The 17,149-nt window shown below is 46.4% G+C and overlaps 1 protein-coding gene across 1 annotated transcript; it reads right to left on the bottom strand.

Moving 5' to 3' along the window:
• Nucleotides 1-2,171: 2,171 nt before the first annotated feature.
• Nucleotides 2,172-14,549, bottom strand: DENR (density regulated re-initiation and release factor). The gene is made up of 8 exons (XM_054006624.1): nt 14,421-14,549; nt 10,304-10,418; nt 8,171-8,190; nt 7,458-7,542; nt 6,466-6,549; nt 5,202-5,318; nt 3,214-3,353; nt 2,172-2,458 (listed from the first exon to the last, which is right to left on the bottom strand). Exons 2-8 carry the CDS (start codon nt 10,407-10,409, stop codon nt 2,414-2,416), a joined length of 597 nt encoding a protein of 198 aa, XP_053862599.1. The 5' UTR covers nt 10,410-10,418; nt 14,421-14,549; the 3' UTR covers nt 2,172-2,413.
• Between the last annotated feature and the right edge of the window lie 2,600 nt (nt 14,550-17,149).

Raw genomic sequence — 17,149 nt, forward strand, 5'->3', positions numbered from 1 at the left:
TTTATTCACAATACTTTTTCCTTAAATTCAGTTTCTTAATTAGCACTGTATTTAAATTCAGCAAACATTTATCTTTAAGACTATAGTCCTGGTTTGAACTCTTTATCAGTTTTATACTAGCAGCAAACCAGAAGTCAGATTTGCAGATACTGTTTATTCCAGAATCGTATGTATTAAGTGAACTAACCATACGAGCCCATATAGCATTTGGTGGTAGGAGTCATGCAAATCTTATCTTACAGTATTTGTTGCAAACAGCGTGTCCTTCAGTGTCTTACATTCCTTCAGTGTTCCTTGCTCTATCAACCCTTTTAATATGAAACTATTAACAGATCGTTGGAACTTAAGGCCCATTTCTGATCTCACTTTTCATTTACACCAATTTAAATAACTCCACTGAAGTTAGGAGTTACACCAGTGTAAATGCATCAAACTTTGATTTCCAATTGGATCATTTGAAAGTAGTGGAACGGTCAAGTGAGAACACATTTTTACTAGGGCTGTTGATTAATTGCCGTTAACTCACGATTAACTAAAAAAAATTAGTCCTGATTAATCGCATTGTTAAACAGAACACCAATTGAAATGTATTAAATATTTGTGGATATTTTTCCACATTTTCAAATATATTGATTTCATTTACAACACCGAATACAAAGTGTACACTGCTCATTTATATTATTTTTGATTACAAACATTTGCACTGTAAAAATTATAAACAAAAAAGTATTTCTCAATTCACCTCATACAAGTTCTGTAGTGCAATCTCTTTATTGCGAAAGTGCAACTTACAAATGTAGATTTTTTTGTTACATAACTGCACACAAAACCAAAACAATGCAAAACTTTAGAGCCTACAAGTCCACTCAGTTCTACTTCTCATTCAGCCAATTGCTAAGACAAACAGATTTGTTTACATTTACAGGAGATAATGCTGTCCACTTCTTATTTACAGTGTCACCAGAAAGTGAGAACAGGCATTCACATGGGATTTTTGTAGCCAGCATTGCAAGGTATTTACCTCCCAGATATGCTAAACATTTGTATGCCCCTTCATGCTTCGGCCAATGTTCCAGAGGACATGCTTCCATGCTGATGACACTTGTTAAAAAAATAATGCGTTAATAAATTTTGTGACTGAACTCCTTGGGGGAGAATTGTATGTCCCCTGCTCTGTTTTACCTGCATTCTGCCATATAATTCATGTTATAGCAGTCTCAGATGACGACCCAGCACATGTTGTTTGATTTACGAACACTGTCACTGCAGATTTGACAAAATGCAAAGAAGGTACCAATGTGAGATTTCTAAAGATAGCTATAGAACTCAATCTATGGTTTAAGAATCTGAAGTGCCTTCCAAAATCTGAGAGGGATGAGGTGTGGAGCATGCTTTCAGCAGTCTTAAAAGAGCAACACTCCAATGTGGAAACTACAGAACCCAAACCACCAAAAGAGAAAATCAACCTTCTACTGATGGCATCTGACTCAGATGATGAAAATGAACACACGTCAGTCTGCTCTGCTTTGGATTGTTATCAAGCAGAACCCGTCATCAGGATGGATGCATGTCCTCTAGAATGGTGGTTGAAGCATAAAGGGACGTGAATCTTTAGCACATCTTGCGACGCCGGTTACAACAGTGCCATGAGAACACCTGTTCTCACTTCCAGGTGACATTGTGAACAAAAAGCGGGCAGCATTATCTCCTGCAAATGTAAACAAACTTGTTTGTCTTAGCGATTGGCTGAACAAGAAGTAGGACTGAGTGGACTTATAAGCTCTAAAGTTTTACATTTTATTTTTGAATGCAGGTTTTTTTTGTACATAGTTCTACATTTGTAAGTTCAACTTTCATGATAAAGAGATTGTATAACAGTACTTGTATTACATAAACTGAAAAATACTATTTATTTTGTGTTTTACAGTGAAAATATTTGTAATCAAAAATAAAGTGAGCACTGTACACTTTGTATTGTGTTGTAATTGAAATCAATATATTTGAAAATGTAGAAAACATTCAAACATATTTAAATACATGGTATTCTATTATTGTTTAACAGTGCAATTAATTGAATCACTTGACAGCCCTAATTTTTACTGAATCAGGTCTTAAAAAACTCTTTAAATTCTGTTACAAAAATAAAAATAGCTGTAAAGAAATAACCTCAGTCAGTGAGGAACAATAACTTTATTTAATTAAATCCCTACCTTCATGCATGAGCATGATAGAACCCCCAGTTGAACTTTGGCAAAAGTCACAACAAAAACAAACCAAGCAGCCTATATAGAATGGTGAAAATGCCATGGATAAGGACACCCTACAGTTTTACTGCAGAGTAAATGCATTCAGAAGCCTCGCTTTGGCTCTGTCAACTATAACCATGTAATTAAATAAAGGCAGTCTTTCAAAATCACTTCTTCACTTCTCCGAGATCTTCAATGCTGTCATCATCCACCTATAATAAACAGATATTACTTTAAGTGGGGGGAAAATGTGTGCATTCCTCACTATGCCCTGCTGTGCTAGGTTCTTTACAGAAACAGTTACTCTCTGAAGAGCTTCCCATTCAAGGTTCTCACCCTGTGATGAATTTTACATGAATGGATCTCTGGGTCCATGTAGAGCCCCCAGTCACAGAATCCATTGCATAATGGGCACCAACAAATGTACAAGGGCAGGAGAGAGAGACAGATACAAGCCAATAAAAATGTCTTTTTATAATTACATCAATAAAACCCAAACCACTTCTGAACCATCTGAATCTCAGTCCAACTACTTAAACATTAGCTAGTTTCTCATAGGTAGCAACAGACATATGGTTGAGAAGGAACTTGATCAGTTGGGGAGACATTCCACACACAAGGAACAGTGTGGAAGAAATCATGGAGATGTTTATATCTATCCAGCTATTTGTGGCCTTCATCACTATAGTATCCAAGCACTTAGCAGCAGATAATTAAGTAGTTTTTGAAAGATGAGGGGATATTTGGGTGTCATGTTCTTATGAAGGATTAGGTACTGTTTAGGAGTGGACATATCAAGGTAAACCACTGGCCCTCTTAGTTTGTATCTTACATTTCTACCTGTGGCCAGGGTGGAAATGAAATTTTTTTTCAGAATCATATCACAAGAGCATGGGCTACAGCCTCATGACTTAACTAGTAATTTTATGACCATGATGTGCTAAAAATAAGTCACTTTTACATTTACCTCAGGCCACTTCTCCTGGATTACATCAATAATGTCATCTGTAAAGTCCCCCTGAATTATGATTTCATCTTCTCCTGTTACTGAGGCACCGCAAGAGAATTTCTGAGCAAAAAACCTTTGTGCTTCCTTCAGATCAATTTCTGTTTACATAGAAGAAATGTATAGAATAAAGACAGTCAATATCATAATGTCTTCTCTAGCTTAAACACCCAATATTTAAACCTGGCTTTAATTAGGAAGATATCAGTAGCAACTAGTTTCATCATAGTTAAGGTTGTGCCAAGGTTTCTAGTTAAACCAGATCCGTAAGTGTGCAACATATTTCAGGAACATTTATTCTCTGAATTTGGCATAACTCTTCAGAGTTTCTCTAATATTTCTTCTCTAAGTTGTCTCTACAAGTTCCCACTCTTGGGGTGAACCAATGGTGCAGCGCTGCATGGTTGGGGCATCCCAAAAGTGGGAATGTGCAGAGCCCATCTCAAATAATTCTGGTTAGAGGTGAGTAAATGACTTCTGCAGCAGAAACAAAATTAAAAATGCTCCCTTTTTGAAGGTTGATACTGTTTTCCTGAAATTTGGGTTTCCTCTAACACACATATGCAATTCAAATAAATCACACACAAAAGTTTAACTGTGACCTCAGGGAAATTAAGCTAAAAAAAGCAAAAACACCTGCAGCGCGGCCGGAGCCAGGGTGAAGGGGGACTCTGTGCCCTGCAGATGTGCCCCGGCTAGCGGGGGAGAGAGAAGGGGGGTGGCTAGGGCTTCAGCAGGGCACTGCCATGCGGCCCCTCCCGCCGTGCCCCCTGCCAGGAGGGTTCCACGCCACTCCGGTTGGCTGGGAGGGAAGGACGCGGGCTGCCCTGCCGGGCTTGCTGCAGGGCGCTCCTGTCCTCCATGCCGCTGCCCCCTACAGGGCGGCCGGAGCGGAACAACAACAACAAAAAGCGGCCGTGCCGCCCTAGGATTGGGTGGAATGCTGCCTCCTACAAGCTGCCGCCCCAAGCACCAGCTTGCTCGGCTGGTGCCTGGAGCCGGCCCTGTATGTTAAAGCCAAGGTTAAAGCTTGCCTCTTTAGAGGAATGTGGGAAATAAAAGGAAGTTCAGTGTGGGTGTTAAGATGTTTGGATAGTAAATGAGTGAACTGAGGCTGCTCTGGTTGATACTCTAGCTTTAACTGTCTATTTCATTGATTACGGATTGTATTATTAGGAGATTCACTTGAGCATTTTTAATCCCAAGAATTTGTGTGGAAATCCATTCAAATAATTTGTTTTCAGAAGCTTATTCAAATATGTATTGACAGAGAGCAAATTGCTTTTATGTAAATACACTGTTACTTTAAAAAAGTCAAAATACACAATAGAGCAAAGACTGTTTGACTTAAATGCATACTGATATTGAGATTGACATAGACAGGTATAACTTCCCTTGCTGTGTCTTTGCTTACTTTTAAAACAAAATCAGTGGAAATAAGGACCTTAGAAAATAGCATTTCAAGCAGAAAGGGAACAAAAAGGTAAAATATAAAATAATTAAAAGGGAAAATATTGAATGAGGGCTGTTGACAATATCTTTTATTCTACTAAGAGTTTGAAACTGGACCTTGGTTGTAACCAGAGAAAGGATATAAGATTTAGTAGTTCTTTACATCAATTAAAATCATTTATATATCATAAATGAACATGACACTTGATACATTTACAGTCTGTTAGATAAGACAGGTAGTGGCCATGTCAGGGGACAGAGGGAATTATTGATAAAGAAAAAAAAAAAAAGATTGCTTGAAGTTGATTTTTAAGGAGAGAGGTCTGGAGAAGCAGAGACAGGAGCACAGAGAAATAGTAGGAGAAAGTGACTCAAAACAAGTTTGTTGCTGAACTTTTTCCTGCTAATATGAATCAACAAAAATGTTGAGTTAATATAACTCAATGGTCAAAAGCAAATGCAGTTAGAATAATGAAGTGTTCACTTTGCAAACTCACCAAAAGTTGCAAGGCCACACACTCTTGTGACATATTTCTTCTTTGCTCTAGGAATTTTAGCTATCGTAACTTTCTGTGGTACAGTCTTCTTTTTCTGTTTTATCTGACCCCTTCCACCTTTGAGACAGGACAAAAATCAAATCAGTATCTAAGTAACCATTTCATATACTGTGCTTGCACTTCAGAAAAATAAGGACCTGAAATGCCAATTTTTTTCACTTAGTAATTTTGAAAAAGTTGTCGTCACCCTTACCTCCATTTGTAAACCTATATACATTCCCATACAACAATTATAATAAACATTACATATGTTGCATAATATGTTATATTATCAATATAGGTACAACATTGCAGTGTTGTTGTAGCTATATTGATAATATAACATATCTCAGTTGTCTTAATCATGCCATAAAGGTACAGTATTACAAGAAACATCAATACACGGTCAGCTAAGACTGTAACATTAATTTTTATTTCTTATTCCTACTTACGACAGTATTGACCAAAAGGACATTAAGTCTGAGAAGGGTTAAAACATTACAGATGCAGGAAATGGACTTCAGTACTCAGTGTTAAAATAGTTTTGTGTACTATATACACACACACACCTAGCCAATTAGAGAGAGTTAATTTCTGTATAAAAATGCAGCATTTACAGCAAACCTTTGGTACAGTTATAAGCAGATAACATTTTCACTATCATAGTACTTACACTGGATTTAGTCCACCCTGCAGTCTAATGCATGACTACAAATTTTCCTGGTTTTTCAGCTTTACTGAAGCCCTTTTATCTCACGCAGACACATGGAGCTTTTAGACCAAGTTATTTGAGCCAGAGACTGTCAGCCACGTACATCTTTGTACAGCACCAACACAAGGGAGCCCCAGTGTTGACTGGGCCCTTTGGATGACGTAGCAATGACCCGAAAATACAACTTGCATCTTTTATATTCATTTGGTATTGTTACTACCTTGACTCTTTTGCCAGGCTGCCTAACATTCTCAGCACTGTGCAACATATATCTGCACCAATTTGCAGGAATACTGTATTCATGTACAGGATTTGTTTTGTGCACCGTTACCTCAACAGTTAATAAATTAGTTTTATAAAATGACCCAAAAAGTTGAGAAGTTGTGCTAGAGTGCATTTCAGCTGGTTGAAATAGGATCCCAAAGTAGACAAAGATTCCACAAACTGCATATGTAAGATAGGTTCTAAGTTTATGGGCTAGATTAATACCACAATCAACTATTTAGACCTTGCCTCTCTTTTGCTTTTTCTTCTCTTCCTCTTCTCCTGCTGTTCCTTGACCTTCTCCAAATCCAGTTTCCTGTTTTGGTGAATTTTCTTATTATATTAAAAAAAAAAAAAAAAAAGTTTAATAAGTAGGACTCCCACATCTGACATATTGCATCTGCAAGGCAATTCTCAGGCTTAGTAAAATGTTACTTTAATGCCTATTCTATCATTGCAGTATACCATCTGCAGACATTTGTTATGTGTATGGCATTATATCACCACATTTGCACAAATAAGACATCAAACATTAAGAAACCTTAGCCTCAGGCTACATCATTCACCATTCCAAAGAAACCTCTCCATATAATAGTTTTTAGGAGAGAGAGAGAGATTAGTATCAACATTGTCATTAGTGTTCCAAATACACATTTCCACTCTAAACATTTATTTTCACCAGTAATACTTCCTGTTTAGAATCCCAATAGATAGGGTTTATTACTTTTCCACCTATGGGTAGTTTAACTTTGAACTAACTCACCAGTCCAGTTAATAGCAATTCTAGATGTAATCTTAAATGAACAGATGACTGGGTGCAATAGAAAATTTCTGTGTAGCCCTGGGAGGAAGCTGTATATGTCATGTTACACATTATTTGACAGAATATAGCATATTCTCACATGTTGTCCAGCTATTATTTTACAGCACCCAAAAGTATACAAGGCCTTCACAGAAGCTATAAGATGACATAATATCTCCCTTAGGCAGCTTAATCTAAATTTTAGACTTGACATAACCAGAGAAGGGAGATGAATGAAATAGTGGGGAGGTAAAGATTATTACAGTACAATTACATAGATCAGAGCATGGACAGAAGTAGAATGTTCAATTTCAGCAGTGTACCGTAATATATACTTCTCACAGGATGCAGGGTTTGGTTTTGTTTTGTTTACACATGCAACCCTCAGTCTTTAGGTCACAAGCCCTGATCAACTGGAAAAATACAGAAAGATTCTTACCTACAGTAAGTTTTGCAAATTCATTTGGAAAATTCTTCTCTAACCATTGTCTGCATTTAGTCACATCAGGCATGTATTCACAGTACTAGGGGGAAAGGCCACATATAAATTGTTATCTGAGAAATTACAAAATATACTACTAATACACAGTGAGAGTCTGATTACTGGACAAATTAGCAGCAAGGTAAAATACAAGCTATTTCTTCATTTTGCTTGGGGACATGCACTTCAGTTGATTTCATTCATTAGCTGGCAGTAAAATTTTAGGTCTGGATTGTGGAGTGAAATGGAGCTGGTGCATAAGCAGGATTTGTGGAGAAGTTAGGACAGGGTGCAGAGAAAAAAGCAGAAGCAAGTAACATAGGTTCAGCCTAATTGATTAGTGACTGTGCTCTGCACCACCTTACAGGAGACACATTCGATTCCTAGGACCAACAGGGGCTGGGCAAGACAAACTATGAAGGTGGTCCGTTTGCTACTCAGGAGGCTGGAGGAAAGTCGTCTTGTATAGCTCAATGGTGTCTCCTAGATCAACACTGACTGGTTCCAAGGGAGCTCTGCACATTCTTCTTCAGCCAGATAGTGGCTGCAGCATAGAACTTTAAGGGTTGAAGTATAGCAGGCGGAGAAGGGCAGCGAGAATCCCCATAGTCGGTACATGGAGGACTAGGTTGCGGGAGGGGAGAATAAATCCAAATGTGAAATGAACTCACCTCTATTGGCAATGAACAGACTGGGGAAGGAAAAGAAGGAGATTATTAAGCAATTTAATTCCCCACCCATTAATATTTCATATCAAGAACAATCCTTTTGTCATTTTAATCTTTTGGGTGACTTTATGCCATTACATTGACATCTATTAACCACACTGCTCTGCTAGCAACTCAGCACCCAGCCTGAGTTCTGAAAAGGTACCAAAATGTTGTACCTCTCTGCTAAATTTATCTACTAAATCACATACTAAAAACAAGAGAACATATACCCTGTCTTATCAGCTCTCTAAAATATTCTATCACTTTCCCCTATCCATTACATTCTAGTGGTTACCTTCCTTTACTACTGAATCATGCTGCCTACCTACAGTCCTAGTACTGGACATGCAGGAATAACAAAATGAAGATGCCACTGTGAATATACAATCTATATTCTATAATTCTGCACCTATTTTACACTAAGACAATGCATTTGTCTCAGTCTGAAGGCTCTAAATTCAAGCTTCAGGAAAGGTAGACCTCAATGCATTGTTGAGACCAAACCTGCCCTAGCAAGAGGGATGGACAAAGTGATCCAGTGGGTATTTGCCCCTCGAGTCCATCATAATACACAGTTTTCAAGAATACACACCATGCAGTTTCTTCATATGCACTCTTTATACTCATAAGTAATAACATCGCTGTCTGTATAATACAGAATCAAGAATTGTGAGGCTGGATCTCTTGAAGCTACTGCAGTCAAACAGTTGGTGTCTCAACTACAAATTTTAATAGCCTTTAATATCTGATACTTTACATATAAAATCTTATAGCTACACCTCTACTCCGATATAACGCAACCCAATAGAACACAAATTCGGATATAACGCGGTAAAGCAGCGCTCCGGGGTTGCGCGCTCCGGCGGATCAAAGCAAGTTCGATACAACGCAGTTTCACCTATAACGCGGTAAGATTTTTTGGCTCCCGAGGACAGCGTTATATCAGGGTAGAGGTGTATATTATGAGGCTGTAACATAAAATGATAAAAATGACCAAAGTCAAGATTTAGAAATCATTTAGATTTACTTGAAATGGAAACACCTCAACAGGGCTTTTTCCTGTCAAGTCATAAACACATCTATAGTGCTACAGAACTAAATCATTTAAACCCAGGATCCAGAGGATGAAAGGCCAGTGAAATAACCACCAAGCCCTTGCCGCAAAAATGATGTTATTTTATTGAGGTCGACCAGAGTTTCAGTTTTCTCTTACTAGTCATTTGTTCAGACACTATGCATTAGAATCAAGGCTGCGCATGAGAGTAATCTCTATGGCTAGGGAGAAGAAAGAGCAGAGGGTGCCCAGATCTTTCAGGCAAAGTAAGGAGACACAACTTCTCCTTGAGGCAGATGATATTTGCCACAGGAGATTACTGGATCATCTATTTAATTTTGCTGCCCCAGAGAGAAGCCAATATCCAAGAAGAAGGATAGAGCCCCATAATACACCTAGCCAACTAGACGATAAATAGATATACATATATATTGAATAACTCAAAATTATTCAGTCCCTTTTTAAATCTGGCCATAATATTTGACTCTGATCTCATGCAACAGTGGATAAAGCAGGCAGACCCAACTGTACAGAGAATTTCCTTCCCTTAGTTCTAGCTTTATTACTAGTATTACAGTAATACCGAGAGGCCCCAATCAGGATCAGAGCTGCTTTGCGATAGGCACTTTACTCTGTACAGAAAGTGTCTCAGTCGACAAGTGTTTACAGTCCAAGTGTGATACCCATTAATTTAAGAGAGCAACTCGTTCTTCTTGTGCAGGAAGCCATAACCAGACATGCCAATTGAGAAATCCTGTTTAATCCACCACAAATTCAAAGTACTGTCACAAATGCTCTAGGTACACACCATGTGACAGTACTTTGACTACCAATGCTAGGTTAAGAGTAAAAACACAGATATCTGTAGCACGAAGCATTACAGAGAAGAGACGGCAGATTGCAAAAAGCAGACCCTTCCCCCAGTTCTGCAAGCAGAGACTTATGGCTGGAAGTGGATGTCTGTATCGCCACCTGCACTGAGCTATTATCATTCATACAGCACCAGAGGCATCATATGTAAGTGCCTCCTCAGCACTTGCCTCCACAGTAGAGGACCCGGAGGGGATAGTCTGCATCTGACCTGGCGTTGCTCCTTAGGTCTCCTTTGTAGTCAGGGACTGTGGACTCAGCTGTATCGGTTGCCATCTCACAAGCCTGCAGGCCACAAGAGGAAAGAATGTGTAGTTATGTTTTTGTTTTAAATTTCTGAAATATAGGAGGATGAAGAGTAAGTCATCTTCCCTAATGTGCCCATTTTACAGGACTCCCAGAGGCTCAGAGATTAAAGCTCATGTAGCTACAAGGATGCGGGGGGAGCAACAGGAAAGAGTGGAAAGGAACAAGAAACAACAGGAACATATGGGGAGATGGTCATGAGGTTGTGGGTGCACAGAGGATGAGATATAAGGAGGGGCATAGATACATAGCACATAAAGGAGGGGTGTGGAAGTGAAACATGCAGACTGGGGTGGGGTGAAGTGAGAGTGGGGTGTTGTGCCGTGACAGTCGAGATGAATGGTGGGTGCGTTGAGGGGACTGTAGGTACATCAAGAGATGAAGTGGTTATAATCAGCATTAGAGGGATTGGGACAAACGTTGGGGTGCTTGTAGGAAACATGAAGTGTCCAGGAATTGAGAGCATATGGGTGAGGGGGGCAGTGGAAAACAATGTGGGGCCTGGGCGTGTTGATTGAAATGTGGGACATGCCAGGGAGGATGGAACAGACATAGTGACCAGATGTCCTGATTTTATAGGGACAGTCCTGATATTCGGGGCTTTGTCTTAAATAGGTGACTATTACCCCCCACCCTGTCCCAATTTTTCACACTTGCTATCTGGTCACCCTAAGCAGACAGGATGAGATGGATGGGGGAGTGGAGTGGAAAGTGGTGGTGGGAGGAGTTTATACAGAGACAAGATGGGAAAGGGGTAGGGGGTGAGGAGCATCTGAAGGGGCAGAGGTGCTGGGGGGTGATCAGAGGCATCTGAAGGGGAGGAGTGCCGGGGCGGGGTGAGAGAGTCAAGGTGCTGAGGGGTATCTGAAGGGGAGGGGTGCCGGTGAGTGAGGGGTGTCTGATGGGGAGGGGTGCTGGGGGGGGGGGTCAGAGGGAGTGAGGGGTGTCTGATGGCAAAGGGTGCCGGGGGGCGGGTCAGACGGAGTGAAGGGTGTCTGATGGCAAAGGGTGCTGGGGGGGGGTCAGAGAGGTGAGGGGTGTCTGATGGGGAGGGGTGCCGGGGGGGGGGGGTCAGAGAGGTGAGGGGTGTCTGATGGGGAGGGGTGCCGGGGGGGGTCAGAGGGAGTGAGGGGTGTCTGATGGGGAGGGGTGCCGGGGGGGGGGTCAGAGAGGTGAGGGGTGTCTGATGGGGAGGGGTGCCGGGGGGGGTCAGAGAGGTGAGGGGTGTCTGATGAGGAGGGGTGCCGGGGGGGTCAGAGGGAGTGAGGGGTGTCTGATGGGGAGGGGTGCCGGGGGGGGGGTCAGAGGGAGTGAGGGGTGTCTGATGGGGAGGGGTGCCGGGGGGGGGTCAGAGGGAGTGAGGGGTGTCTGATGGGGAGGGGTGCCGGGGGGGTCAGAGGGAGTGAGGGGTGTCTGACGGCGAAGGGTGCCGGGGGGGGTCAGAGGGAGTGAGGGGTGTCTGATGGGGAGGGGTGCCGGGGGGGGGGTCAGGGAGGTGAGGGGTGTCTGACGGCGAAGGGTGCCGGGGGGGGGGTCAGAGGGAGTGAGGGGTATCTGATGGGGAGGGGTGCCGGGGGGGTCAGAGGGAGTGAGGGGTGTCTGATGGGGAGGGGTGCCGGGGGGGGTCAGAGGGAGTGAGGGGTGTCTGATGGGGAGGGGTGCCGGGGGGGGTCAGAGGGAGTGAGGGGTGTCTGATGGGGAGGGGTGCCGGGGGGGGTCAGAGGGAGTGAGGGGTGTCTGATGGGGAGGGGTGCCGGGGGGGGTCAGAGGGAGGGAGGGGTGTCTGATGGGGGGGTGCCGGGGGGGGTCAGAGGGAGTGAGGGGTGTCTGATGGGGAGGGGTGCCGGGGGGGGTCAGAGGGAGTGAGGGGTGTCTGATGGGGAGGGGTGCCGGGGGGGGTCAGAGGGAGTGAGGGGTGTCTGATGGGGGGGTGCCGGGGGGGTTCAGAGGGAGTGAGGGGTGTCTGATGGGGAGGGGTGCCGGGGGGGGGTCAGAGGGAGTGAGGGGTGTCTGATGAGGAGGGGTGCCGGGGGGGTCAGAGGGAGTGAGGGGTGTCTGATGGGGAGGGGTGCCGGGGGGGGGTCAGAGGGAGTGAGGGGTGTCTGATGGGGAGGGGTGCCGGGGGGGGGTCAGAGGGAGTGAGGGGTGTCTGATGGGGAGGGGTGCCGGGGGGGTCAGAGGGAGTGAGGGGTGTCTGACGGCGAAGGGTGCCGGGGGGGTCAGAGGGAGTGAGGGGTGTCTGATGGGGAGGGGTGCCGGGGGGGGTCAGGGAGGTGAGGGGTGTCTGACGGCGAAGGGTGCCGGGGGGGGTCAGAGGGAGTGAGGGGTGTCTGATGGGGAGGGGTGCCGGGGGGGGGTCAGAGGGAGTGAGGGGTGTCTGATGGGGAGGGGTGCCGGGGGGGGTCAGAGGGAGTGAGGGGTGTCTGATGGGGAGGGGTGCCGGGGGGGGGTCAGAGGGAGTGAGGGGTGTCTGATGGGGAGGGGTGCCGGGGGGGTCAGAGGGAGTGAGGGGTGTCTGATGGGGAGGGGTGCCGGGGGGGGGTCAGAGGGAGTGAGGGGTGTCTGATGGGGAGGGGTGCCGGGGGGGGGTCAGAGGGAGTGAGGGGTGTCTGATGGGGAGGGGTGCCGGGGCGGGGGCAGAGAGGTGAGGGGTGTCTGACGGCGAAGGGTGCCGGGGGGCGGGGTCAGAGGGAGGGAGGGGTGTCTGATGGGGAGGGGTGCTGGGGGGGGTCAGAGGGAGGGAGGGGTGTCTGATGGGGGGATGCCGGGGGGGTTCAGAGGGAGTGAGGGGTGTCTGATGGGAAGGGGTGCCGGGGGGGGTCAGAGGGAGTGAGGGGTGTCTGATGGGGAGGGGTGCCGGGGGGGGGTCAGAGGGAGTGAGGGGTGTCTGATGGGGAGGGGTGCCGGGGGGGGTCAGAGGGAGTGAGGGGTGTCTGATGGGGAGGGGTGCCGGGGCGGGGGCAGAGAGGTGAGGGGTGTCTGACGGCGAAGGGTGCCGGGGGGCGGGGTCAGAGGGAGGGAGGGGTGTCTGATGGGGAGGGGTGCCGGGGGGGGGGCCAGAGGGAGTGAGGGGTGTCTGATGGGGAGGGGTGCCGGGGGGGTCAGAGGGAGTGAGGGGTGTCTGATGGGGGGGTGCCGGGGGGGTTCAGAGGGAGTGAGGGGTGTCTGATGGGGAGGGGTGCCGGGGCGGGGGCAGAGAGGTGAGGGGTGTCTGACGGCGAAGGGTGCCGGGGGGGGGGGTCAGAGGGAGTGAGGGGTGTCTGATGGGGAGGGGTGCCGGGGGGGGTCAGAGGGAGGGAGGGGTGTCTGATGGGGAGGGGTGCCGGGGGGGGGTTCAGAGGGAGTGAGGGGTGTCTGATGGGGGGATGCCGGGGCGGGGGCAGAGAGGTGAGGGGTGTCTGACGGCGAAGGGTGCCGGGGGGGGGGGTCAGAGGGAGTGAGGGGTATCTGATGGGGAGGGGTGCCGGGGGGGTCAGAGGGAGTGAGGGGTGTCTGATGGGGGGCTGCCGGGGGGGTTCAGAGGGAGTGAGGGGTGTCTGATGGGGGGGTGCCGGGGGGGTTCAGAGGGAGTGAGGGGTGTCTGATGGGGGGGTGCCGGGGGGGTTCAGAGGGAGTGAGGGGTGTCTGATGGGGGGATGCCGGGGGGGGGTCAGAGGGAGGGAGGGGTGTCTGATGGGGGGGTGCCGGGGGGGTTCAGAGGGAGTGAGGGGTGTCTGATGGGAGGGGTGCCGGGGGGGTTCAGAGGGAGTGAGGGGTGTCTGATGGGGGGGTGCCGGGGGGGTTCAGAGGGAGTGAGGGGTGTCTGATGGGGGGGTGCCGGGGGGGTTCAGAGGGAGTGAGGGGTGTCTGACGGCGAAGGGTGCCGGGGGGGGGTCAGGCGGACTGGGGGGTGCCGGATATTGGGCGGGGTGGGAAGAGGTGCGGAGCAGGCTGGGGGAAGGGTCCCCGCGGGGAGCCCCCGCGCCTCGCAGGGCTCATTACCCGGCTGGCCCCTCACGCCGCAGTCTCGGGGGGAGGGGGCGGCTCCTCCTGCTGCTGCCTCCGACCCCAACAGCACATGCAGCTTCCCGACCAGCACCGCGAGAACGTCCCGGAGCGCCGCCGCCTTATCGCGAGAGCTCGAGGGGGAGGAGCAGCCGAGCTTCGCTCTGAGTGACGTTAGGGAAGGGAGGAGCCTGGTTTTGGAGGGGACGACGTGAGGATGAGACGCTCGCTATGGGAAGGTGCTGAGCTACTCGGGCCGCCGTAGAGTGAACTGAGAGAGAGGGGGGTGTGTGCTAGGAAGCTAAGGTGCATTCTTTAGGTTCGGCGCCTGGAGGGGAGACAGTTGTTGATACCAGAGAGAGTCAGCAGGGGGCGCTTCTCTCGGTGCTGGGTCCATTGGCACCGCAAGGCGGGAGAAGGGATGTGTGCTGTGCCCCCAGCTTGGTAAGAGTGGGATCTAGCACCCTACAGGATCAGCAAACCTGTGATCTCTCTTCCCTTGTGAGTGTGGATAACTACAGACTGACCCACTCAGACTTTTCAAAGTCAACCAGAGTGTTGCCATAGTAAACAATATACAAAAACTCCTCTCTGGCACTTTTTGTCCACAGGTCTCAATACACTTCACAAAGCAGGTGAGAGCTGCGTGGAGCCGCTTGCATGCCTCCCGCCTAGGAGCCAGACCTGCTACTGGCCACTTCCGGGGTGCAGCGCGGTCCGCGGTGCCAGGACAGGCAGGAAACCTGCCTTAGCACCCCCGCTGCGCCACTGACTGGGAGCCATTGCAGGAAAGCCTGCACCCCAATCCCCTACCCCAGAGCCCCCTCCTGCATCCCAAAGCCCTCATCCCCACCCCACAGCCTGCACCTCCAGCCCAGACCCCTGACCCCCTCCTGCCCCAGCCCGGAGCCCCTCCCACACCCCAAGCCCCTCATCCCCAGCTCCGTTGGGTCATGAGCATCAACAATTTACTTCAACTGGGTCTCCAGAAAAAAAGTTTGAAAACCACTGTACTAAGGTATATCTCTGACTCTATTTTATGGGCGAGATGTACAGCATGTGGCGCGCGGGGTGGGGAGGATAAGGGACAGAGGTAAGCTTGCTTGGTATATTTAAACCAACATTGCTAACTCAGTTTTATCTCATCTTGCAATATTCACTATTTTAAGGCCCAAGCTAGTGCTTTTTATGTAGCCTGTTGTAAAACTAGGCAAATATCTAGATGAGTTGATGTACCCCCGGGGTACACAATCCTCCTGGATCTACTTTAGCAACAGATTGTGAACCTCTTACTGTGACTGGTAAGCAGTTACTCATGCAAATAATTCCACCGATTTCAGTAGGACTGCTTATGTGAGTAACTACTCACCAGTGTCAGTAAGGAGTTCACAATCTGACCCTTAATGATGCTGATCATCTGTTCAATGTGTAGCACTTATCAGTACAGTTTAGTACCTTGTAACAGTATACCCAGCTGATGTTAGAAACAGAAACATAAATAACAGCATTTTAATTCCTGGTAGTTTGATAAGAATATAAAAGGTAGAACAGATATAAAAGTCACATTGACTGGTGCTTGCTGTTTTCTACTTTCCCCATTTCCATTTGCCTGATTCGCCCAAAGTTCAGAAACGCCCTCGGGAGTCACAGCCATAGCATTCTTGGTGACCATGAAACTTCTGCCCACTAGATGTGAAAATGAGCCTGGTACAATAAACATGTAGGGCCAGATGTAAGCAGGTGTAAATCCATGTAGATCTATAGACTGCAATTGAGCAACTCTGATTAACACCAGCTAAGTATCTGGTCCTCAAAGTATAATAATTGTACCAAGAGAAAAATATGACCCCTGCTCCATAGAGCTTATAAGCTGAGGGGCTGATCCTCCAAGCTATCTATGTCAGGAAGTCCCATTGACTTCAGTGGGAGTTCCTAGTGCAGTGGGCTTTCAGGATTGGTCCATAAATCAAACACATACAATATGGTTCAGATACACAGTTCACTCATTGAGCTAGGGGCCGACTCCCTCATTTGGGGCTTAGAGAGTTAAAAGAAGTTAAAGAGTCTTGGTGGGACTGAAGGTTGTTTTTTTTTTTCCCCATTTGTATTTCAATAAAACAGTTACAATCTCTCGCTTTCTAACTTCTAAATTCTTGTACCAAATATTGTTAATTAATTTTGATTATGAACTATTGTTACAAATACTTTGCCACCAAAACTGTGAATATGCTGCACACTATGGCCATTTGAAACTTCTTGGCAGCAGCAGGGATAGAACCCAGATTCCGCTGCTCCAAAAGCAGAAGACCTTGCAGATGAAGCTAAAGACAGGATCTCCATTAGCTATGAGCAATATAGGGCCTATGACACACAATTGAGCAATTCCAGTTCTATCTGGCAAAGGATATACATCCACCTTAGCCAGTTTATTACAATATTTATTTTTTAAATTTTCATGTACAATGCTGCAGCTCTCATGTAAAACCCAATACCATGAGGGCTATTCAGTCAGTTACAGGAATTTTGAGAAATAACATATACCCTTTCTCTAAACAATTACAGGCATAAGCAATTCGTGATTATTGCTTAAAGTGCTTTATTACAACAGACATACTAACATGTAAACTGAATAAATAAGTAGATTTTTTTATATGTGCTCCACTGACATCTCCATTAAAAGAGAAATAATTTCTTTGTGGAAGATCAACAAATTCTCTTAATAAATA

The sequence above is a fragment of the Malaclemys terrapin genome, chromosome 16 (assembly GCF_027887155.1).
Source record: "Malaclemys terrapin pileata isolate rMalTer1 chromosome 16, rMalTer1.hap1, whole genome shotgun sequence".
In the NCBI taxonomy this organism is placed as follows: Eukaryota; Metazoa; Chordata; order Testudines; family Emydidae; genus Malaclemys; species Malaclemys terrapin.